The 24,920-nt window shown below is 39.5% G+C and overlaps 1 protein-coding gene across 4 annotated transcripts in view; it reads right to left on the bottom strand.

The window, feature by feature from the left end:
• Positions 1 to 2,934: 2,934 nt before the first annotated feature.
• The window catches only part of PPARGC1A (PPARG coactivator 1 alpha), a 351,332-nt gene continuing 329,346 nt past the window's right edge, over positions 2,935 to 24,920 (bottom strand). For all 4 annotated transcript variants that reach the window (XM_027457312.3, XM_027457313.3, XM_005031663.6 and 1 more), the window contains 6 exons: positions 19,057 to 19,969; positions 18,393 to 18,497; positions 18,138 to 18,258; positions 9,060 to 9,181; positions 8,554 to 8,705; positions 2,935 to 5,641 (listed from right to left, as the gene is read on the bottom strand). In XM_027457312.3, the coding sequence (XP_027313113.1) occupies positions 5,538 to 5,641; positions 8,554 to 8,705; positions 9,060 to 9,181; positions 18,138 to 18,258; positions 18,393 to 18,497; positions 19,057 to 19,969 (1,517 nt within the window). In that variant the 3' untranslated portion in view covers positions 2,935 to 5,537. The remainder of the gene's footprint in view (positions 5,642 to 8,553; positions 8,706 to 9,059; positions 9,182 to 18,137; positions 18,259 to 18,392; positions 18,498 to 19,056; positions 19,970 to 24,920) is intronic.

The raw sequence follows: 24,920 nt of genomic DNA, 5'->3' as shown, positions 1-24,920 counted from the left end.
GAGCCGGCAGGTCTAATTGAAGTCAATGGGAGCAGCAAGATGCTCAGCATTTTTGAAAATCAGGCCACTCACTGAGGTGCCTGAATTTGATTTCAGGTGTTCAGCTCACAGCGTTCACTGTGGGAGAAAATGTTAACCCAGGGGAACAGGCAATGGAAAGGATGATTTCTTAATAAATGAGATCCTGATTTTATGCAATAAACCTTAATATAAAATGAGGGGATGGGGGAGCGGAAGGGGAAGAAATATTTTTCTGGAAATCTAATTCAGTAGCTTTTGCAAGCATCAAAGTGCTTTGCAAAAATATGAAATGAATAAACAAATCAAATTAAAAGCTGAAAAATATCAGGCTGAATTCATGCCTTGTGTAACTGCAGGAACATTGATGAAGTGCATCAGGAATAGATGTGACCTACTTCATTTTGAGCATTAATTTGATCAGGAACAGTGAGGAAACAACACAAATCCCATCTAGAAAATAACTTCACTCTGAAAGCACTGTGAGCACCAAGCATAAGATTTCGGATCTGTAAATGGTAAAAATGCAAACTGTAAGCACCACAGCTTCTCCTCCCTGCTGTGGGAGTTAGTGAAGCTCATGCGAGTGCATGACAGATTTACTCCTTTTGTAGTCTTTGAGGAAGAGGTAGTTAAGAGAACATGGGGAAGCAAATGCAGTGGAGGGGACAGGAAGAGGAGTGGGGAACGTTTAGGGTCAGTAGTAAATCATGGTGAGGAAGAGCCTGCTCTCCCCAAAGGCGCCTTGCCCCCAGCCTCATGCTCCAATGCAAAGGGCTGGTTTCATCAAAACCACAGTTGAGAGTTTCATGGCATGCTTTGCAAGTGAAAAGTATTGAGTATAAAATGAACAGCAATGTTAGGAACAGAGATGAGGTGGAGGCTAGTCAGAAAGGCAATTTTTAGAAATGAATTTAGCTGTTTCAAAACCTAGAGGAAACTACTCTAGATAGACTACCAGCTGCATAGGCTGTGCTAGCTCACATCATGCTGCAGATACCCTCTGTAGCACACTGTCAAGGTGGGGATACTCGTGGCCCAAGTACAGCAGGGTCAGCTCTCTCCTAGTGCTGTGTTGATATAAAAGGCCTACACGGTAGGCTGACAGTGGTATTTTGGCTACCTGTGAATAAGCCTGTGCAAAACCAACAAAAACAATTCCCCTGCCTTTTTATCCACATGTAAATGAAAGGACTGTGAATACCATTTGTGCCTCTCCACAGAGCTGCTGCCAGCCCAGTGACAATGGCGGTGTGGAAGGCCGCCATGCCGCATGCTGTCCTGTCCAGGAAGGGTGCCCAACCTGTCTGATCCTCCTAGCCCGTCTGCTGAGACAGAGGTGCTGATGAATGTCATGATGGCATTTTTTCTTAGCAAAGGTACTCAACATTTCAGAATGGAAGACACCAGCCATTTTGGACTTGCCAGCCCCTGACGGCACAGGTTGGACCCAAACACGGCCATGCAGAAACACCCTTGCGTTCCCCACCCTCTGGTAACTCGAGCCAGTAACTCTTAACACACCACTGAGCATTTTTCAAAAGTTTTCCCACAAAGTTTCTGTTAGCCCCTCAACAGCCTCAAGTACTTGTGGCCAAAAGGCAGGCAGCACCTTTCTAATATTAAATTATTAAAACTAGTGGGTCCGTCCCCTGCCCAAAGTGCAGTAATGTGGGCATGACCTGGGCTATTTGAAATCAACTGTGACCATTAGGAAGAGTAATGGAAAACCCAGTCCATGACCAATCGCAGGGGGGACTTTCACTTTTGATAAAAAAGAGAAACAGAAGTGGATTTGAAACATTCGTTTCCCTTTATTTGCTCAGTGAGGCTGATGTGTACTGCACATTAAAAAAAAATAAATCACAGGAATTTTCATACAATGAATTAAACCACAAAATTACATGTAGAATTGGCAGGTGGAAAATAGCCCAGCATGGGCTTAACTAATAGCTCGCTTTCCCTGTTCAGCATAGTCCAACCAATAGCTTTACATGTTCACCTACTGTACAAATTTTACAGTAGCTCCATCAGGTCAGTGGTTCACATTATTGAAAATGTCTGTCACATAGGTACAAATTTAGAATCATCACATCATATTACATGGCTATTCTAGGTCAGTATAGATCAGATCTTATACTACAGTGATTGAAGTTCTCATTACAGCCATCAAAAAGGACACATAATCATTACCTACTGTAAGCTTACATCTTAAGGGATCAGAAGAAGGTGTGTGTTTTCTTTTTCTTTTTTCTTTTTTTTTTTTTTCAACTGACCCAAGTATTATACCCCAGAGGCACAAACTTTCTTCTTGAAGCTGCTTTTGGTGATGGCAGCCCAACTGCTTTTCAGAGCAGTTCAGCACAGATATTTTTCCTCAATTTTAGGCTCCCTCTGTTTGGATTTGGATCATTTTACCTTATGTAGGAATTACTTTGTTATAGCTCCAGAAAAGACCATAGTTTCTAAGTACCAGTTCTGTTACCTGTATTGCAGATGTGGTACTTACCACAGCATGAAAGCAACAGTACAATCTTCATCTAAAAGACATACAGAGCTATGCTGCAATTTGCCTCCAGTGACAATGTGGCACATGTGCTAATTTGAAATGTTCTGGGGGGGGAGAGAAAAGGAAACACTGAGTTTATATTTTGATGGGTTACCTACTACAGTGTCTACAAAGGATACAAATAGCTTTATTCAGCAATCCTAGCTCTACATTAATTTCGTATGTAATCTGTAAATCCACAGAGGAAAGCCATCTTCAAGATAAGAATGCTTGCCAGGCCAGTGAAAAAAAAAAATTGACTCATGACATTATGCCTGCTTGATGGAAAATAAACAGCCCACCCCCTCCTCCCACCCCAAAAAATCCCCACCAATTTATTCATGTCAGCAATGGAGGGCAAAAGAGAATGTATTTTAAATTTAATCACATAAATTTAAAGGCAAAATAGGTAATGCGTCTGGTCCTTGAACACATAATATGATATACTAAATATTGATTTCTTAAAAATAATTTATTGCTTTTAATATTTTTCTTTACAACAGAAGATACTCAAAATCCAGAAAGGAAAATTGTAAACTTTTAGTTTGGCATTCACACAAAGTTAAAATACCTGCATTTTTAACCTACAGAGCAACAACGAGAATTATGCAGATTAAAGAATGTTACAGTTGTAACACAGAACCTCTGAAAAAGTTCTTTTCTTTTTTTCTTTTTTCTTTTTTTATTGCTATCTATCTACTGAGAAATAAGAAGCCAAAAAATCAAGCAAGCATCCGACAGGACAGACAGTGGAATCTCTCAGAACACAATATGCTGGTGATAAAATGAATGCAGCCATCAAAATCAACTGCACTGGCATGGGGGTGGAATCAGTTTTCTAAGATTGGGAGTGGGAAAGGAGATTAAATAGTTAGGTGTGCCATACCTTTAAGAGGAGTCATGAATGCCAAACAGTAATAGAATACCAAATCTATACATTCGCAAGCAAATTCCAAACTTTGCTGATTCAGTCTAGAGACTCCAAGTTCAGATGAAATTCTGATGCTCAGAATAGTAGTAGTTTACTGTTGTGTTTTCTTTTTTTTTCTTTCCTGAAGTTTATATTTAATTTAGCAGAAGCAATGTCATCAGCAACAATGTCATGGGCACATCTGAGGCCATGCTAGTGCATAGTAAAAAAAGAAGAAGAAAAAAAAACCAACAACAACAAAAAACCACTGCTTCTGCAAAAGCTGAATTTCCAAACAAAGCACTTACTCCAAACTGACAACCGTCATGCATCCTAGGTATAAAATTTCCACTGGCCTTTTATTATTTTAGTCATCTCATAATTTATAATAAATAGGATAATCTTAACTGATAAATATGTCTCTTTAGTAAACAAAGGAATGAAGGATCAGTATTTATACAGGATGCATAACTGTAAAAAATATAGATAAATACCATCATTAAACTCTGCCAATGAAAAGATTACTGGCTTCAACAACAGTGTTTAGACACAGAATTACTGTAAAAATCATACTGTACTTAGTACCTCAGCATATTTTTATCAAATTAAAATCACAAAAATTAAAACAAAATAGCATTTTAAAAAGATTTTTGACCTCTAGTTCCAAAACTACTGTTGATACATAAAATAAAAACATTTCTTAATGATTACCCATTTGAGAGACTTTACATAAAATTATGGTATCTCCTAGAAAAATTTAGATGAGAAAATTTCATTTCCCTAACAAATTCAGTGTATAAAACTGCAAAAGAAAATCAAGCCATGAGAAAAATGTGGAAAAATACTGCAGAAGTGGTTAATACCTTTTGGGCTAGGATAAGTGTTGACAAAGTTCTTACATAAGCTCACCAAAGGAGGGATGAATGTGTGTAAAGCATTTTTGCACTCAGACACACGCACACACGCACACCCTCACCCACACGCTTTTCTCTCTTTTTTTTTTTTACAATCAAATATATATAAGCGTTAAGTTCAGCTTTCTACATATGTTAGTGTACAATAATTGTTTCACCTCATATAATTACATTTGAGTATTCTTGATTAAGAAAAATTCAGCAGTTTTTGAAAAGAAGGCTGCATTTACAGTGCATAGCTGTAACAAAAAAAAACATTGTCATACAGTATGTACATAAATAAAAATACTCCATTTAACATCTGTAAATACTCAACTACTTTAGAGAATGTAGCAAATAAACTATCTGTGCACACACCCAGATAGTTATATCCAACTCTCATTAATAATGTAACACCACGTCCGCTCATTAGAATAAATCGCTGAACAAGCTGCACATTTGACCATTAACAAGGCTTTGAAAACTTTGCTGTGGAAGATCAACGTTGTAGACATTTACATGGGTGTCAGAATTAAAAGATGAAACTTCAAAATGTTAGGGAAGCTTTAGCCTTTCATTTTCTCTTCTGCAAGGAAAAAAAAAAAGAAAGAAAAAAAAAAACAGAAAAGAGAAGAAAAATCTTAAAACAAAACTAAAACACATTGCAGACTTCTGGGACCTGTGGTTTCTTCTGGATTGTCATATTATCACTGTGTTGTGAGAAGAAGCTTCATTTAAAAAAAAAATGCAGTGTCTGATTCTCAGACATCAGCAGCCATAGTTCTCAAATTTGTTTTCTTTTAATTTGTTTGTGTTTTGTTAAAATGCACTATGTACACATTTTGAAGTTCTATGTTGTAAGTGTATCTCTGTGGAACTGCTGCCATGACATGTGGTTTGCCCTCGACTGCACGAGGACCGCTGGGCTCCCCCGCCACCGGTCACCCGCGAAAGCAAAGCTGACACCCATGGACACGCGTGTGCTTGCTGGATAGCCATTCCGCCTCCTCACTCCTCGAGCAGCTGTGTTCATGTAAACCATGGTTTAGAACAGAGAGTGTAAAGTAGGAGAAATTCCTAAGTATGACTTTTTAATTGTCCATTATTGAAGGACGTGATGTCCGTGAGGTATTCGCCATCCCTCCGTTTTCCTCTGGTGTGATGCATGTTACCTGCGCAGGCTCCGCTGTGCCTCTTTAAGTAAACTATCAAAATCCATGGAGTCATACTTGCTTTTAGTGGAAGCAGGATCAAAATCATCTGAGTTTGAATCTGAAAACCAAAGAGATGCAAGTTCAGTTAAGAGGCATAAAGTGCTGGTGAGATCCTACATTATTTTTTTGTATGGTAGCACAAACAAAGCACTGCAGAAACCATCTAATTGCCATTATTAGACCTTTGTGGGAACAGTATGCTTACAGCCCAGAAATGGCCATCAGAGAAGCTTTAGGTATGGACAGAGCTTTCTGATAAGTATCAAGACCTAAAAAATGTAGTACATCTCCCACATAGGGTGAGAGAACTATAAAGAGCTTCTCCAAGGACTGAACACTGCTACACTGCTACGCAGAGGTCTCTCAGTAGTCTCACAGAATGGCTGAGGTTGGAAAGGACCTCTGGAGATCATCAGTCCAAAACTAGTCCAGGTAATCTTGACAGGTGCTTTACCAAAAACTCCACCATGGTTTTGACGCAATACCCCTAACTTACTTCTCCCAAGAGAGGTGATAGCAGTGGCTGTGCAGAAAGCCAGCACAGGCTGTGGGGTGACACGCAAGGGACACTGCTGCTCCTGGCTGACCTGGTGCAGGGCCTAATGCATATCACTACACCTCTCTCAATCTTTCTTTTCGCTTCTGCTGATTGTTTTGGTTTGCTTGTTCAGCAAACCAAACAACTGAGGGCAAAGTCTCCACGCTGCTGTACAAGCACTCTCAGGTGGCATCCCCAGATCTTTGTAACGTAAGTGTAACAGCAAGAATAGTGGTTCAGACCCTGTGGAATGTGTGTTTTAGGTGGGATCTATAATACCTGCTCCAGTGTTGATAGTTGTTTAGACAGACATCAGTCTCTTCCTCGAGCAGAGGAGGCATGGTACCTTTGTGGCCATATAGTTCCACTACAGCAATTATTGATGTGACTGCAAGCACTGAATTTCCTTTTGGAGTAATTCGTGCTCGACACTGGCTCTCCCTGGTACCTATGTCACAGTTCCTTTATGAGAGTGCCCTTTTCTTGCCATTTCTTGTGTTGAATTAATCAGAACTCCCCATCTACCACTATACGACACACTGTGAATTAAATGTTCATTACAAGTTCTGTTAAGACAATATCTTCTCACTGAGGAGAGGTGTTAAACTTCTGACTACTATTTTCAAGTGTTTTCTTTCTTCTATACTCAACCCAAGGCTGATTAATTCTCTCCATCCTCGTACTAGCTCATGAATTTTAAAGTTCATCCTGCCTATGTAGCTCTATCAGATACTCCGTGAAATACAGAGAATGCAGTCTGAAGTAGAGAAGCTCAAGCTGTCAGCAGGACAAAGTGAAAATACTCTGCTCAGAGATTCTCTGGGAATCCCACTCACTCTGGAAAGATCTGCCAGGGAATACTCCCAGTGATGAATAATGTTCCAAAAGGGTTTCCTTCAGACAACTTATTTTAAAGCCCAGATTTTCTGAGATACAGAGACTACCCTGGCTTCCACTGCTGAAGATAAGTCAAATCAAGTCAAGACTTCAATCTGTTTTTACTGTTTTTATCAGCCTGCATTTCGACAAATGCCTTGCTACCTTTTATATTTTCAGCATCAACCTTATATCTCTTCAGTAGTCAATTGCCTTTTCTTAGCTTTACATTATCTGTTTAGCCACTGAAGTGAATTATAGCATATTCATTGTGAACAATGTGTATCATCTTTATCATTTATTCTGAAAAGACATCAATTGGTTTGAAAAAATATATTTGTATTCACTTCCTGCGTTGTACAAAGCCAAGGGCAGCAGATACAAAATTTCATTAGCACTGTGTTACAGGGTTATTCAGAGATTTTAATGACTGTGGTCATTTATTCATAAAAAACACAATATCTGATTAATATAGATTCAACGGCAAATTGTCCCTTGCTATTTTATTCAGAAAAGAGCATCCCCTACACTTTTAGACTATTTATATAGGTATCAGGACAGCTTTAACATTTAATGAACACTTTACAAGGTAATTAAATAAGAGGTAAGTTTACAATACAATTTCACAGAGGATGTTTTGGAAGTCTGTGTGGTCTCTTTGTGCACATACATAACAACAGTATTCCTCTAAGACTCTGAACACCTCCAAATATCCTTTCAAGGGGAAATATCACACACAGAGCATAGGGCAGAACCACACATTTAAGCCCAAACAGAACTGGGGGAGATGCAGGTGAGTTATCACTGCTGGTGTGCACATTTGGGACTGGAGACTAGTGTGCACACTGTCCCACATTAGTGGGACACCAAACACCAAGGCTTGGCTTTTTGCCAAGCTCTCCACTGGCTGGACCCTCTCACGTCATGACTGGAAGTCACTGAAAAGAGACACATTCATAGACAGATGCTTACGGAGAATGTGGGAGCCACCAGTTGAGACCTGTGTCCTTTGCTATACTACGGGTCAAACTTGGTCATGAACCCTTCTAGCTTTCAAACCTAATCAACTATGAACCACATTTAAGGAGTGTCTCTGGCAAGTTCTACAGCACAATTCACAGCAAAGTTAAGAATCATAGTGATTTTTTTGGGAGATGAAGCATCTACTTGATGCTGTTTAGGGGTCGTTTAAATAAATCAAGAATTAGACCCAAGAAGCCATTGTTCAGCAAACGATAATAAACCAGCAAGTTTCTGCAGTGTTATCATTTCAGTATGGCAATGTACTATTGAATACTGGGCATTTGTTTTTATAATGATGGAAATGAGCTTAAAAAAATATTTCACAGTCTGAAATATCTGGAAAAAGTCAACTCAATGTAGAGTTCAGATTAGCAAACTTTTAAACTTCTTGCAGCAAGCAAAAAAAACCACCTTTTTTAAACTCCTCACACCATTTAAATACAAGCAGCAAACAAAAACCAAGCAAACCTTAATTTCTCCTGAAGTATGAGGTACCAGTTACGTACTTTAATTCACTAGAACAAAATACCTACCTAGGTCTGCATAGTTAGACTTGCAAAATTGCTTGCGTCCACAAAAGTACAGCTCAAAGTCAGGTTCATTTGACCTGCGTAAAGTGTATCCATTCTCAAGAGCAGCAAAGGCATCACAAGTGTAGCGGTAGGTGATGAAACCATAGCTGTCTCTGTAATTGAAAAATACAGTTGTGAAGGAAAGCTAAGAAGAGTTAACACACATTAGCGTAACCCCTTCCTGAAAGCAAGAACTTGCAGGAGATCCAGCAATGGAAATGCCAGAAGTACAACATCCATTTATCAGCATGATTGTCCTGTCAGGCAGCTAAATACTTATTTCTGGGACAGGAAATCTCAACTAGCAAGATTAATAAATAAGGATGAAAGAAAATAAATAAGGTTTTGAACTCAGCATGTCATCTGTCACAGTACTTACATTGGTAACTCCCATACCAGTAATCTTACTGCCATAATTTTTTACATATGGCAGCTCCCAAACAAGAAGTAATCTCAAAAGTTCTCACCCATCATCCTGCAAATTTACTGTGCACTCCTCGATTTCACCAAAAACTTCAAACCGGTCCCTCAGTTCTGTTCGGGTTGTGTCAGGTCTGATTTTACTCACATAAATCACACGACGTTCTTCCTGTTGATAAAGAGCAACAGGGAACACATATTTTTACCGAATGTGTAATACAGATGAACCTACACATACATACATATACACACACGGATATGAAAAGCATGCAAAATTATAGTAGAAGTCACTTGTGGAAGACCTACTGCATCCTGCTAGTGAGTGAAATAGTTCTCTCCTGGAAAGCATTTGAAGTATTTAAATGATGCCAGCTTTGCCAGGTAACATAACCCGGGAAGGTTTTGCTGTATTCTGCTACACACTGATAGACCACTCCCTTCTTATCCTATTGCATCTTCTTCCCTCCCAGTCTTCCCACCACTTGCCCTTTAAGACTGCAAACTTCAGAACCAGGGACTCCCCTTCTCTTGCAATATGTACAACAATGGGCAAAAGCCATCTTAGTTGTGGAGTACTATGAAGTAACACAGTAATTGCATAAATGTACCATGAACATTGACAAAATGGGTTATAAACGTAACATTATAAGTTCATATGACTCATTAGCTGACTCATCCTGCAATTGGCAGTTCCATCACAATCCATACCTTAAATAGGGGGAACACTGCTAGGAGTCCAGAGGATGACTTTTATTAAAATAAATACTGTGGAGAAGGGAGAAAAATAATATGTGTCCTGTGGCCACCGTTACCTTTCTTAGGAAAAAGAACCTGACTGAATTCCCTGTTTGTACAGGTTTTCCTGTTCCTTTGCATATTCCTTTGACACTTTGAGCAAAACAACAAAGATATTTTCAAAACAATCAAGTTGTGGTCATATCATTCCTTCCCGAGTGAAAACGCTCAGCAGAATGACAGAGAGACTAGGAAACCCTGGAAGAGTCACGTTGTGAATATTTTGATTAGCACTTTTCCAAGGCCAAAGCCATTCAGTGAGTTGCAAGAAAAGAAAAAAAAAAAAGGCAAAAGGAGATCTTCAAACCACTGACCTTAAGGTAATCAGGGCAAAGAAGAATTGGCTACAGATGGGCTGGGTGTTCAGCCCTCCAGTCTCTGATTGCCTCTGGCCTGAAGAACCCTGTCCCTGTTGGCCTCCTGCTCATTCCCTGCTCTCACCCACACATTTGTCCCCTAAGTTGTTCCACCACCAAATTCTCAGCTGGTGTAAAGCTGTCAGTTAGTGGAGCAATGTCAGTTTAAACCATCAACTCGGGCACCTGAGACTTGCATAGAATTTAGGTGCCGAATTCCAAAGGAGCTATACTGACTGCTGAGAATTCAGGACTATCTTAACCTGGAGGTGCCTAAAGGCTAATGGCACCTCAACTCTGCAATGCTAAAGGCTCTAGGGACCTAAATATAGACTTGCATTCCTGCTCAGTAACATCCTGGCCTGAAGAGAAAGGTAGCTTGCAGTCTTACTGTTCAGATATAGCACAAAATGTATGTTTTCCAAGAGTCCCCACAGAGGCATAAGGTACCAGTCATTCTTGGGAGACAGTCAATAGTCACACCTAAGACTGCAAGACTCAGGTCAGACCAAAATACACATGGAAACACATATAGTCCTGATGCCTCTTCTTTACTTGTTCAAGCACGTATTTGAGATAAAGGGACCATCAGAACTGTTGTTATGGGCATATGAAACCTTGGCTCCCTGTTCCCAGGACAGCACTCTGCTCCCAGAACCTGTTTAATGCAAAATAAATAAATTCCTGCAGCTGGAAGATGAAACTAATATACCTTCTTCCCAAGAGAAACTCCTCCCTAGCATACCAAGTCAACTATTTTTGCTTACTCTTTTCTTGGCCCCACAAATCTTAGGGGCCTGAATCCAGTCCATCTAAGCTCCTGTGAAATGAAAGATAAGAGATCAAAGCCCTAGCAAACAGATCCAAGAATCAAATGCATTCACTTCTTGGACAAAAGCCCTACCCACTGAAGTATAGCACAAAAAGTGACCACAGCAACCACCTAGGTCCGTTATAGCTCCCTGGTCAGCCCAGTGGAGACCCTGACTGCTCTACCAAAGTACGTATATGCTCTCCTTAACCAATGTGATCAGGGAAGTATAAGATTTAGGTACTTGAAACTACTGCTTTTATTGAATATACAAGGAACCAAGGTGACAGGCTTAATACTCCTCAATCACCCTGCTGGGACAGACACTTCTTTTAAAATGCTATGCCCTCTAAAGTTCATGGTCTAAAAGCTGCTCTTGCTCTTTGCCATAGCACTACAGCCTGGAAAAGCTAGCACGGCTAAAAGAAGGGCAAGCGTGCTCACAGGTGGCCATAAATTTATGAAGGAGGGGTACTTTACAGACAGCTGCTGCTTTTTAGCTCTGTCTGTACCCTGTCCCAGTCCAGAGCCCTGACTCTCCTGATAGGAGAATGAACGAGGGAATGCAGACAGCAAGCAACAGAAATCTGCATTTCTTCCATTTTCCCCATTCTAATTCTGCTTAGTTTCAGTATGGTTGGGTGCCATAAACTTCAAAACCAGGAAAATCTGCATATGCACAGTAATTACTTTTTCAGACTGTTTTACCAAATCAAGGATTTAACCGCATTGAAACACTTGATAAGAAACAATTCCATTGATACTTGCTATTGAACCTAAATGACTGACCAGATGGAGCAGAACATAACATAGCAGACTGTCTAATATACTTTAGCTGAGATAATACATCTCAACTGAAAAAACATAATGTTTCACTCACTGACATGGAGATTGTTATATTACAGTGTGATGGAAATAACTATTGCACGCTCTTCCATAAGACTGTGCATGCCTGTGCAATTTTTCCTTCTTTTATCCCTCTAATAACTTTTATATATCTAATATCCCTTTAAGACAACTGTAATAAAACAAAAGTGAACAATTAAAAAAAAAAGCCTGTTAAACTATCATTAAGGGAATAAGTTAAACCTGCAAAATTAAGGAAATTCAAATTTAAAGCTGAAATGCACCATATGTCCTCCAGTGTGCACACATGAGGAGATGTTCGTTCAAGTATTTTTTTAAGCAGAGAGCGATGATGGTATAAGATATTAGAGAACACAGGCTCTGTACAGCACTGTCTTTGTCTTGGTTAATTTCAGTTTATTTAAAGCAATTATGAAAAAAAAATGTATTTGTATTCACAGAGACACCTGACTTTTATTCTCATTAATAATAAGAGCTATAGAAGCCTAACAAGATTACAACATACCTCTAAATGTTAAAGACCTTTATTCTATCGTAAGTTACACGTATACGTCTGTATGTGCATATTAAGTATGCTTTTTACTGCACTTGTTAGAGGAGATGATATATGACTTGGGAACCTAGAGGACTGCAGAGAAAAGCTTTTGTTTTCAATTTAATGTGGGCAGAGGGAACCCGCAGGAAACTCCACATGATAGCATTCGTATTTCCCTCCCAAAAATGCAGATGATTTCCTTTGCGACATAAGCTTTAAGCATATGTAGTTCCTGCAGTACCTGCTTTGCCAGGTAAACAAAGGAAAAAAGAAGAGCCTGGCCAGCTCTCCCAAGCCCAATGTCTGTCTTCTTCTGCTCTATCTAAAGCTCCTTCTTAATTTTGCTCTTTCTTCCTGGCAGTAAGAACACTTGAATAGTCAGATGTGGCAGACAGTCTCAGACTGAAGAGCAGTGTTTCAAGTCTCAAATGAAAATACTAAAGCGTTAGCATGCCTAAACTGGAGAAAATACCAGGGTATAGTAGTTTTAAGGATACAAATCCCCCAAAACATTCTCTGATGCTAAGGATCTTTTTGTCTTGCAAAAGGTTCCTCCAAAATTCTATTTTATTTTCCCTTTCTCATGCTTCATCTTTACTTTCACAAAAGCCCAGACCAATAGACGTTATTAGTATTCACGTGTTATTTATACCAGGCTTCTTCACCCAACATTTGTTTCCTTTGCATGCCTCTCCTCGCTGCACCCTGGGGTGCTGCTAAGCCGGCTCTGTGGGAAGTGCAGGCAACCACTCCAGAGGTGACACCACACTGTGCTGCCATCCTCATTCTCCCTGCCACCTTTTGTCTGCACATTTCTGGTGCATACCTAGTTTCCCAAGAGCCAGATAATGCTCTGTGTGAAGCTGAGAGAAAAAAATCAGGGGTTATTTTGAAGCTGAGGTCTGCCACAGGCTTGTCAAAGGCTCTGCTGCTTCCTCCAGCATGAGTGCCTGGCTGGGTGTAAGCCCCCTGCCCGTGTTGCCTTCCATGCCCAGTGCCTTGTCTCCTCTTTCAGTACAAAGCAATGAAGATGTTCATCCTTAGAGCTGGAGGCCAAAAAACATTTTCAAAGTGCAATGGGAGTGGCTGGGCAGAGTTTAAAAAAGAAATGCTATGAATGGAAGAGCCAGTAAAACTTTAGATTTAGACATGCTAAGAAAAAATTGCTTTAGATTCTGTACTAAAGAAGAATTGAGTACTATGTATGACCTGTGTACAAGTACGAATGGCAGAAGGAGGACTCACAAAAAATTGGAAAAGGAAGAAAGAACAGTGCATGATATTCTCAAATATTGCTGTGTGGCTGGGGACTGAAAAAGTTCAGCCACTCTCCATGGTGACTGATCAAAAAATAGTGATAAATCAGTAAAACCCAAGATTTAGATAATTCATTTGATACATTTTCAGCAACTCATACAGCAAAGGTAGAATGCCTCTGATCAGAGCCATCAAGATGAGCAACGACAAAAAGATCCAAACTAAATTACCAATGTGCATTGGCTCCTTCATTAGTGGGAACTGACTCCATTAGAGGCTGAGTCTGGTTTTAGACTTCAGAGAACCCAAGCACTCATTTAGGAAACCACCTTTCTCCTGCTTTCCTGTTGTAGAGCAATTTATTTTCTTTGAAACCATGTGTTTCTTTCCACTGCAGTGGCCTCACAGAGCATTTATCTTCTTGCATCTGTAGGCTCTCTGGGACAGGGACTCTTGATACTTGCCTCATGTAGGCTGTCAGCACTTAGAAATGAAAAACAGTAGTGCTAATAGGAATTTCCTACACAGGTATAAAAGCGGATTTTGTTATGCCTCCTGGCAGCAGCCAGTTCCCGCAGTAAATGAAGCTATAGGGAGGATGGGACACTAAGTCAGGAGCACGGCCATAGTGGCAGAGCAGCGCAGGTTCAACACCCCAGGCTGTGCGTCAATCTAACCTTCCAGCCCTGATGCACCACTTCAGTGGGGAGCCAAAAACTCTTTTAACCAAAGTGCTTCAGTGCCCGAGGAGCACTCTGGGTGTGCTCCACCAGCCTTGCAGCTCTGCCATGCTTTCAGGCTCGCTGAGCTCTGCTCCCAGTGCTCGCAGACCTTACACCACTGAGCTGTTGCAGTGCTTTGGTGAGTTACAGCACTCACTGTAACCTCTCTCGAAATTGCTACTAACCCACTAACTCCACTCAAGCATTGTTGCCTGCTTGTCAGACTCCAGAATTGAAATGTGCTAACTGTATTTCTGAAGCCATGCCTTGGAAAATATTTGCTGCATGGTCTAATGAGCTGCTGCAGCAAAAGCCTGCATACCTCGGAAATTTCCTGGGGTGTATAGGAAGAAAAAAAGCAGTCCTCAGTCTTCTTGGCAAATCACTGTGATCTGCCTTGGCTACGGGTTGGATCCCAATTTCTACAAAGCCCTGAGTAGCCTGTCCTGTCCCACAGTTGTTTCTGGAGTTTCATGATGAATAAATGTGTCTCTGCTATGACCTGGTTACTGAGTCTTGGTGGCAAACCGGCCTTCTCTTCAGTGAGTACCCATTCCAAAATGAAATGGGGACCCAGTGAAACAAGTGATGCCAACATCAAACTAAATTATGCTAAAATCTGTTTCATTAGCACCACGACCAAAAATATAAATAAATGAATGACAAAAATATTCTGACTTTCTAACTCAGAAATGACTTGTGACATATTGAAGAAATGACATTTTTCAGGTGCGACTGCCCAAAGTTAAGACCCTAGTCCAAAGAAAAGACACTGAATCTCCAATCACAGGGGAAGGGAAGATAGAGAAGAAAAGAAAGAAAAGTACCACAGAACCTCTTGAAGTCATATAGCTGCAAGTCCAGATATGACTTCAGGAATCCATACAGGGAAACGCTAGCCCAGGCTTTCAGCTGATCTGAAGCGACTGCAGCAAATGTGTTGTGTGCACGACTGAACGGGCAGCCATTTAAACACGCCTTTGCCTGGTAGCATGAACACACGCTTCTAAAACAAGCCTCTCCAGCAGTCTGCCAACATGCCTTCGCATCTGCCAAAATACAAGCTGCTTGCACAATCAGAGGGCACTGCTACACATATGGTTTTGACAGATTAAAATATGTGAATTTTTTTTCTCATTTCTTTTTCCTCAGTTTCACACTCTTGTTGTCACATTGAGACTAATTCTAGATATTGAACCAATAAGACCTGATGGCTTCTAGTTCAGTCATGATTTCTGTTCCCTTCACTTTGTGCATCTTTTCTACAACTAATTCCTGAGATCTTAGCATGATGCTTCTCACGAAGAAAAGCCACCTTCATTTTGTAATAACACCTGAGGCATTAGTACTGACCAAACCTTGGGGTGCTCTGTTAACACTGTTTGGAGGTATGTGGTCTTGTTCTTGCAGCATAAGGATGAACTAGAAAGAAAGGAAAAAAATCTCCAATGCAGTATTTATGGAAATCTGAACTTATCAAACTGTAGAAAGAGTTCAAGGAAAGAGAAAAGGGATTCTTGCAGCTGAACAGTAAATGAGATGAACACCTCAAGAAAGAAAAGAGTGGCACAGAGGAGACCCATAACCAAAAGGAGTAAGAAAGATGACAGAGAATGCTGGACAAAAATAGCACCTTTGTTAAATTAGTACACATTTTATCACTGATTTCATGGGATCAAGTCTTCCCTTTCTCTGCTGTCTCCTAACCCACATTGATTTGCACAGGGAATAAACTGGCATGACTCAATACAGATTTTTAAAGTAAAAGTGCTGATAGACTTTGGAGAAAGGAGTTAGTACAACTTCATCTACATCTCATGCAGCTCTTACACAGGTGACTGGATTTCAAGTTTTTTTCTGTTCTATTTATTGATATTTTATAAATATATGATTTGCCACCCCACTAGACCATTTCAGTTCTAATTTATTTATGTTTATTAATACACAATTTCATTAATGAAGTTAATTAACATGACAATGATCACTTTAGAAGAGGAAATAAATTCATCCTTGGTTTAGAAGAGCCTAAAATTCTTAACACAGAGGAAGTTATGGTGCAGCCTAACTATAGCTTTTGAAGTTTCTTTTATTTCCTACCTTTTTCTTGATTAGCTAATAGCCAAAAATTTGCTGTTTTAAACTAAATCAAATTTTCTACTTTTCAGCAGGATTCAGGTTTATTTATGCCAGTAAGATATAGTAATTGAAAAGTAGTGAGATACATGCATGACAGAGGTCTACTTGAATATCTAATTTGTCTTAGATTTAAGAGAGAACAGCCAGTGTAAGTTACTATTGCTGGGAGTTAGTGTTCATCTCTAAGCAGATGGAAACTAGATATTTTAAAACTAACAGCAACAATTGACTTAAATATAGCCCTTTCTGAAGCTATGCAAAATCCTTCCATTGCCTTCCCTGAGTTTTAGATCAGAACGTGTTATGGCACTGTATTTCATGCTTTACAAAATACAGGTATCGAACACATTTTGTGGATAGGAGACCTGATGCAGAGAAAAGTGAAATCATTTGATCAAGCGCACTAAGAACAACGGTAGCAGAGACAAAACTCACAAACTAAAGGTGCCTATTCCCTCCCTGAACTTCTTGTTGCCATAGGCTACACAAGTCTCTGTCAACCTCTGTGCACTCCCAGGTCTGTTGGTGTATTTGGAGAAATGCTGCAGAGGGTGTGACATATCACCTTTTTACTACAAAGTCCACTAAAGGCGCTGGAAAGAGACTATTCATTTTGGTGAGCTTTGGACAGAATACTAAGAAGAAATGTGGGAACAAAGATGAAGTATCCCAGTCTGCACCAGTTCATGGAGGAGTAAGAGGATGGCCAGAGCAGCAGTAAAGGGAGCCCACCAAAAGGGCTTAACAAAGGGAATTCAGACTTACAGCAGCTCCCAATTTATCAAACCCATCATGCAGTTGCCAATAGGGAACTAAAAAGGGGCAAAAGCCACCTGTCCATTTAGTAGCCATTCTTCTGTCGTACTGCTACAACAGCCATGGGAGTTGCTGATGCTCCCATGGGTATTTCCTTTGCCTCAGGTATTTTCAGTCATTTTGCATAGAACATTGATGAACAAAATAATTAAATAACATATATTCATTATGAAAGGGCCAGTATTAAGTGACATTTTAAAATGGTGTCACGTATTCAGACTATTTATTTTGGTAAAAATAATTTAGAAATAACTGTGTCATAGGAAGAAAAGAAAAATTAAATTGTGCCTTTGGACCTCAGTTTCAAATTCTGTTATTTATACCCTCTGTATAGACAATTACAGCTACTACAAATGTTGAGCGATCAGTATGTAAGCTGACTGACTCTTTATATTGCTTCCACAAAGAACACAAAGAAACAGAAATATAGAAACTAGACATTGACTACTGGCACTCTGGTAAGTGACATATAGTATAAGCTGTAGGTTCACTGATAGATCAGTATAAGGAATAGGCTGGGTCATATTTAATTCTTTGTTGTCTGGGATGAAACCTTTTTCTAGAAAATATTTTTTTTTCCCGATGAGTAACTTGGAGAGTTGCAATTTACAAAACCTGAAAAAATTAGTAGTGTATAAGCAAAACACAAACTGTTATGAAAATACATATTTGCCTAAAGTTCAAAATGCTAAGAAATACACATATGCACATTTTTGTATTTTGTTTCATTATAAAGAAAAAAGAAAATAAAGTCTCAGTTCTAGCTTTAGAAATCTACAAAAAGAAACAGAAACCTATTTCAAAATGAAAGTTATCTTCACAATGCTTACAATTGCTTTTTGCCTCTGTCTCTCTCTTTGTTTGGCCCTTTCAGATTCCCGTTTTTCATACTCTTTGCGGTATTCTTCCCTCTTCAGCCTTTCATGCTGATATTCCTCATAGCTGTCATATCTAGGAAACATAACTTAGTCATTAAATCAAGCACCTGCATTTGTTAATGTAAATTTAGTAATACAATTTCTGGAATGCTTCATTATCTCTTGACAACTCTGAAAAGCAAACCAAATGTGCACAAAATGCACTACCTGGGTCTGCGACTGTACGGTGATCTGGATCGCGATCTTGCACGTAAGGGAGAACTTCTGTATGCTCGGTGTCTGCAGTGGCTGGACTCATAACAGTGACAAGATCTGCAGGAAGAAAAAACATTTACCTCTGTCATTCACTTTGAATCTATTTACACCATTTTCTCCTCAGCTACCTCTTACCTGAACTTACAATTTCTTCTGTGCTACCAGTGAAAATTTCCAGTGGCAGTTTGTGATCTCCTAGTCAACTAAGGGGCCTCAAGTGATTTTGTCCCCTTCTGTAATGTTCCTTATTGAGGCTAACACAGAGCAGAGTCAGCCACTGTCAACTTCATCTGATAGGGACTGCAGCTAGATTGCCACCGGGCAGCTTGCAGATAATGGGAAAGGTTAGTTGTGTACATCTCTCACCAATTGCTCTGCCTCTGACCTGACTGGCTCCACTCAGAAAGGGTAAATTTAGCAAATTCAAAGGATAATGGCAACAAGTGTTTCTGTAGCAATCCTGTAACCTTCAGAGTTAATCAGTTCAGGGGCAATAAAAAGAGTTGCACTGGATTATTTCTTTCTTTTTTAATTTCTTTCCTTCGAGTCACTCTGTTTTTGCTGTTTTTCCTTCTTACTACCTACAATGATGATATATGAATTTGCTGCACTGTACCTTGAAGAGGATCTACTACAGGGCGACCTTGATCTCGATCGGGAATATGGAGAACGGGAACAAGACCTGCGTTGAGGAAAGGACCTTGATCTAGAGCGTGTCCTTTGGGATCTTTGAGAAAATAAGGATTTGGGTGGAGACACTGAATCTCTGCATGGAGAGTTAAAAGAAGAGCAAGAAGGCGATACATCAAATAATGAATAGGCTTGTGTCCCATCCCAAGGGTAGCATAGTTTATCACTTTCATCTTCACTGTCATCAAAGAGACCATCCATTGCTAGTCCTGAATTTATAAACATAGGTAGTTTGGAAAATTGTTCATTACTGTAATCACTGTCCCTTAGTTCACTGGTCTTATCTGCTTCTTCATCAAAAACAGCTTGGCTGGGGTGACCAAAATGCTTATTCAGTTCAGCCCGAATTTCCTGGTCTTGGAGCTGTTTTCTGTTATTACTGAGGGATCCCTGCTGACTTGTCTGTAAAGTCTCTTTCTTGAAATACTGGTCTTGTTCTAAAGAAGAACAAATCTGACACTGCCACCCAGGTGAAGAATCCTTAAATTCTAGTTGTCTGGAGTCCTGAAGTTCCTGGGATATTTTAATGTGTATTTCCGATTTTGAATTCACAGATTGACAGTAGTCATGGTCACCAAACAGCCGCAAACTGGGCCGTTTTGTCTTTCTCTCCTCATGTCCACTGGACGGTACTGTAGTCTTGCTAAGCTGTGCATACAGCTCAGACTGTTCTGGACCCTTCTTGATCGGGTTGTTTCCTTGAGAACCGGAAGACTCACTATAGCGGGGCTTTTTTGAAGGTGGTACAACAGTCTTGCATGATGACTTCGGCTTAGGTGAAGTCCTAAAAGGATTATCCTGGTTGGCTTTATGAGGAGGGGTTGTAGGTGGAGTTAGGCCTAAGGGAAAAAAAGAAAAAAAGAAGGAATAGAATATATCTAAGCACACAAAGCTCATTAACAAGGCACACATATTACAATACGTTAAAAAGCAAGACCTGTTCCACGTCAACTTAATATAATACAACTACTACTGGGAGCGAGAGTATATAGGGTTTGAGACACCAAAGTTCTGTGACAACAATAGCAACAATACTAATGCATTGCCATTAATCTTCAACATTATTTCTGCCCCTCCCCTTCCTCCATGATACCCGCCTCTTTCTCTGTAGATTCTGTCAGAAAAGATCAAGAGATAAAAATCAAAAGACTTTTTTGATAAAAATCAAAAAGATTTTGATATAAAAATGAAAAGTCAAAAGACTGGCACTGTCAAAAACCTACAGAAATTAGCAGATAAAAACCTGAATAAAGGAAGTCCAAAAAAAATAAATGAGCGCTACCAAAGCAACCTCTGTGGTACACAGAACTTGAATGCAAGGAAGTACGGCAAGTCTACAACTTGACTGCAATGACTCTTTGTCTCCACAGTTCATTAACTTAGTAAACCATTGCTAATGTATGTATAATACATTCTTGTAAGCATAACTAATACATTTTGCATGAAATGTGGTTCTGCAACTGAAACCGAAGTGAACAATAGGGCTACTACAACTGTAATGAACCATTGCACTTACAACTAAATATTAGTGAAAGTCACGAAGTAGGGAGTAGAAGTGAAACAGATTTAAGTATTTCAAGACTAACAACGTTGCTAACTACCATGATTTTTCACATAACTACAGTACATTACTTCACTATGGTGAAATGAAATTCCAGGAAGGTCAACAGCCCACTCTAGTAAAACCTGGGAACCAAAGCAACATCTTCCAATTATTTTTCTAAGCGTAGAATATGTCTCAACATTTCCTGTAGAAATCATAAAAATTCTTTAGACTTTGTAAAGGATAACCCAGGACACCCGTGTAAAGTAACAGCTAACTCCAGTCACTGTTCAGGAAATTGTTATTACTCTTCAGAAAGGTACCTTTTGTGCTACATTTTAAAAACTTGCTTCTGTCTGATTGACAGAATTGCAATTCTTTCATTATGTCTGTCCTAATGTAATTTAGAATTATATATGCTTAAAATTAAATGAATACATATGTATTTTCCTGAGTTAGGAACTGAGATTAGGGAGTTGTCCTAGATTATCCAGTTCATCCTTAAACACTCCAGGGGACGGTGCTGTCCAAGATTTCTTTTTCTAAGCCAGGCAATGAGCTTTCCATTACTTTCTGAGCAAGAATGAAAAGAGAGTGCAGACACTTCCAGGAAATGTGTATTTCAAACATGGCTACAGAGTTTTGTTTCGTATTTTTAACCATACAATGGAGCTCAGCAGATCAATGCAAATGGAACATGTTTTATAGTGTTTTGCTGTAAAGAAGAAAAGCGTCCATCAATGCATAGTGCTCCCTACGGATCATAAATGGAGACTGGGAGTCCCATTGCATTAGCTGCAATGAATTTGTTCCAGAAAAAAAGAAGATAGGAGTACTAAGACATGAATACTTGATGTGAGAAAGAAGACTGATTTTGTCTGAACACTTGGAAAAATGGTTTATGAGCCACCCGTGGCCATGTGAAGACTAATGCCACCAAAGTCAGAGAAACTGAAACAAAGATGCTGTAACTCTAGTTACTCCAAATGCGAGTTTGAAACTGAAACAGTTTTATGCAAAGTCATCAACTATTTCCTCTAATTTGATTCCTCAGTTTTCATTTCCTTCCCAAAAATTCACTTGAGTCGGGAGTATAGGTTTCACACCTTATCTACCTTATTAACAAATATTTTTTACTACCAAATTAATTTTTGGCAAAATGAGAACAGTCCTCTTCAAAACTCTTCAAAAATCATTCCTGGATTAAATATGCAGGGTCATATTCAACAAAGATTTGAGTAAGCAAGGATTGTTTTCTAAATAAAAACTTAGAACTGGCACTTTTAGTTATGCAATTATACAGCCCATGAGAAATCCTGGGGTTACTGACTGAATTTTCAGATGCAGTTTTAAAGAAAGAATGAAATAGGAAAATATTAATTCCGGCCCCTCTTCGTTGTTTTCTTATAAAATTCTACCACTCCACAGTGAACATCTGCACACTTAAAAATTTTGGTACAAGAAACTCCAGAGATAATCCAATATCCAAAATAAAATATTGTTTCCATTCCCACTTCTTTCAAGCTAGCCCTGGCAGAAAGCAAGCTATACACAGAGCACAACGATTTCCAGAAGCCCAATGAGAGTCCAACAGTCTTTAGAGGGGGGAAAAAAACAACAAAACCTTCCAAAAGTACAGAGTGAGCCAAATTTACTGGCACTTCTTTTGCTGGCAAAACTGTGCTGGGGACATCCTAAGAAAGGACTTCCTCGTGGCATTTTGGCTCTTTTCCTGGTTTTCAGCAGAAGCAGGAAGTGCTCAAGCAAGTATGAACAGCTAGAAGCTGGAAAATGTTCATTTAACTTTTGAACGAACTTCCACAGGGGGACGGAGGGGGAAGTGAAGTTTTGAATTAGCCCTTGTTTAAGTCAGCGCTACAGAGCCTACCTTCAGCGTGTCCCGTGATCAGTGTCCAAAACGTGAACTTTGAGCAAATGACGTGGTGGCACAATTTGCTCATCAGTGTCACTTTTGCTCATCTGTACACTAATCACTGGTAATCTTCACTTCAGGCCGTGATCCTAAATCAAGTGCTACAATATCCTATAACCTTTGGATTATTTCATACACGCCGATTTCTCCACGAAAGTGTGCATTTTAGTATTGACAGTACAAGGTATATTCTGTGCTCTCTCTTGAACTTAGCAGGTTTTGACAGATTTATGGAAGGACAGATGGCCATTACAGGCTGAAGGCTGACAAGAGGCAGTTCAGAGCATTGTTAACACACTTGCACAAACTCTCAGCAGTGCAGCACTGTGCAGAATGTAATTCAGACTATAGCTTTTTTATTGCTGCCTATTTTCTTTTGTCAAAAGAGCCTGCTGTGCACAGCAACAAATGGCTGCCATTACCCAGAATGTAATGGGTGTCAGACAAATCACGTAACACAAACAATCAAGAGTATGTAGGTCATATTTCAACAGAGCACAACCTTAGCAATATTTATGATTACTGCATTGAAATGTGCTCTATAATAAACAAGTACCTCTACATCACTCACACTTATGTACTTCTGCACAGCAAATCTGTTAGAAGTGGTACATACTCTACAATCATCCCCCTTAAACAGTCTTTTTTCTTTTTAAAGTAAAAGGCAAGTATTTTTTCATGACATGCTATAAAACCATTTTCTTTGTAGGGACTTTTCTTTAATTGAATGGCTTCGGTAAATGGTACGTTTGCACTTTGCCTTGCTCTGTCTATATACCATGAACCCGCTCAGTGATTTTGCTCTTGAAAATCGCGTCTATCAATTTGTGAACACTGCTGCCAAACCAGCACCGTCCTCTCCATGTCTGTGCAACAAAAGGTGTTTGCACGTGAGCCAACTCTGCCACCTTGGCCGAGTGACTTCTTTCAAGAAAGTCTCGGGGGGAGTGCAAATACTTGCAATGCATACCAAAACCGCGCTGAAAGAAAAACACCTAACTCATTTAGTTCAGCTAGGCTGATAATCAGAAATTAGGGGAGAGCATTTGCATAAAATGTGACATCTTGACTTTTTAGGACTCATTTGCAATGCTGTTTTAGACAGACACCAACCTTTCCACAACTCTACTGTAACTGTTAGCATTTAAACATTTGATGATGCTTGTTGTGCTTTGGTGGGAGGAATGCGAATTAGTGTCTTCTGGGGAACGCAGCCATTCAACCTTTCTACACGTGCACTGGGCTTTTGAGAGGCATTGAACATAATTTCTTTTATACCTTCAAAGTTTGAAAATGGATTGTCAAGGGAAACACTCTTTAAGGCCACTTAAAACATTGAACACAAGGTAACAGCTCAATAGAGTAAAAAAAATCAGAGGAGCTTTTGTGTGGCACAAGATTGCAGAAGCTAGGAAAATATAATAAAATTAAATAGCCATCATATAATAAAAAACTACATGCTTGTTGAGTATTCAGTTTAATCTTGTTGTCAGTGCTGCAGAGAATAAATACAGACCCTTGAAAATATCTAATAATTTACTAGATTTTATTTCCCCAGACAACTCTCTGCATCTCTCATTTCATCAGAAATCACTCTGAGGTCAAACAAGTTCTTATATGATAGATCTTAAGTATTTGTTCTGACAACTACGAGGTAACAGATCTAGAGGTGGGCAAATAACAGGGTTTAAGTATCCATAAAGATGCTCATGCATTCCAAATCACTATTCAAGCTGATTGTGTTTGTATAGGCTTTTCCACCATCTTTTTGGAGAGAAAAAAATTTGCACCCAAGACAGACCAGAGTTTTATGTTCAGGTAAATTACAAGAATCTGTGTGCAAATGAGAGACTTCTCACTAAGTCACCTGTTGCTTAGTGAGACGGTGGAAATAGGCTTCCAGTTATCGATTGCTGCTTGTATGGCATTAAAGCCTTAAGCATGTAAACTCACCTCATGCATTTATATGATGGCTTTGAGTGTTCAGGTGTGAAAGTTTAAAAAGGCATTGAAAGAACTGAGAGGGCTGAACTTCAAACGCTTAGAAGGCATGCCATCTAACTTCTGACATTTAGAAGTTCAGTGGACAAAAATGTCCCATGTTCTGGGAAGACATTGCAGAGGTTCCAGTCTCTTAGCAAAGTGTTTGCAATGCAGCTAGCTGTGGAAAAAAAAAAGGCAGAAGAACCTCTCCTGAGCCTCTGACTCACAGTAAGGCTCACTGTACGCAGAAATTTTACCCACTACATTATCATAATCTCCATGTCATGATGTTCTGATCCATTTTCCACAGAATAGCACCAGAAACCAGCTG

Source organism: Anas platyrhynchos, chromosome 4 (genome assembly GCF_047663525.1).
Source record: "Anas platyrhynchos isolate ZD024472 breed Pekin duck chromosome 4, IASCAAS_PekinDuck_T2T, whole genome shotgun sequence".
NCBI classification, from domain to species: Eukaryota; Metazoa; Chordata; class Aves; order Anseriformes; family Anatidae; genus Anas; species Anas platyrhynchos.
Note: the sequence above shows the minus strand (reverse complement) of the source record. Positions and strands in the feature narration are given on the sequence as shown.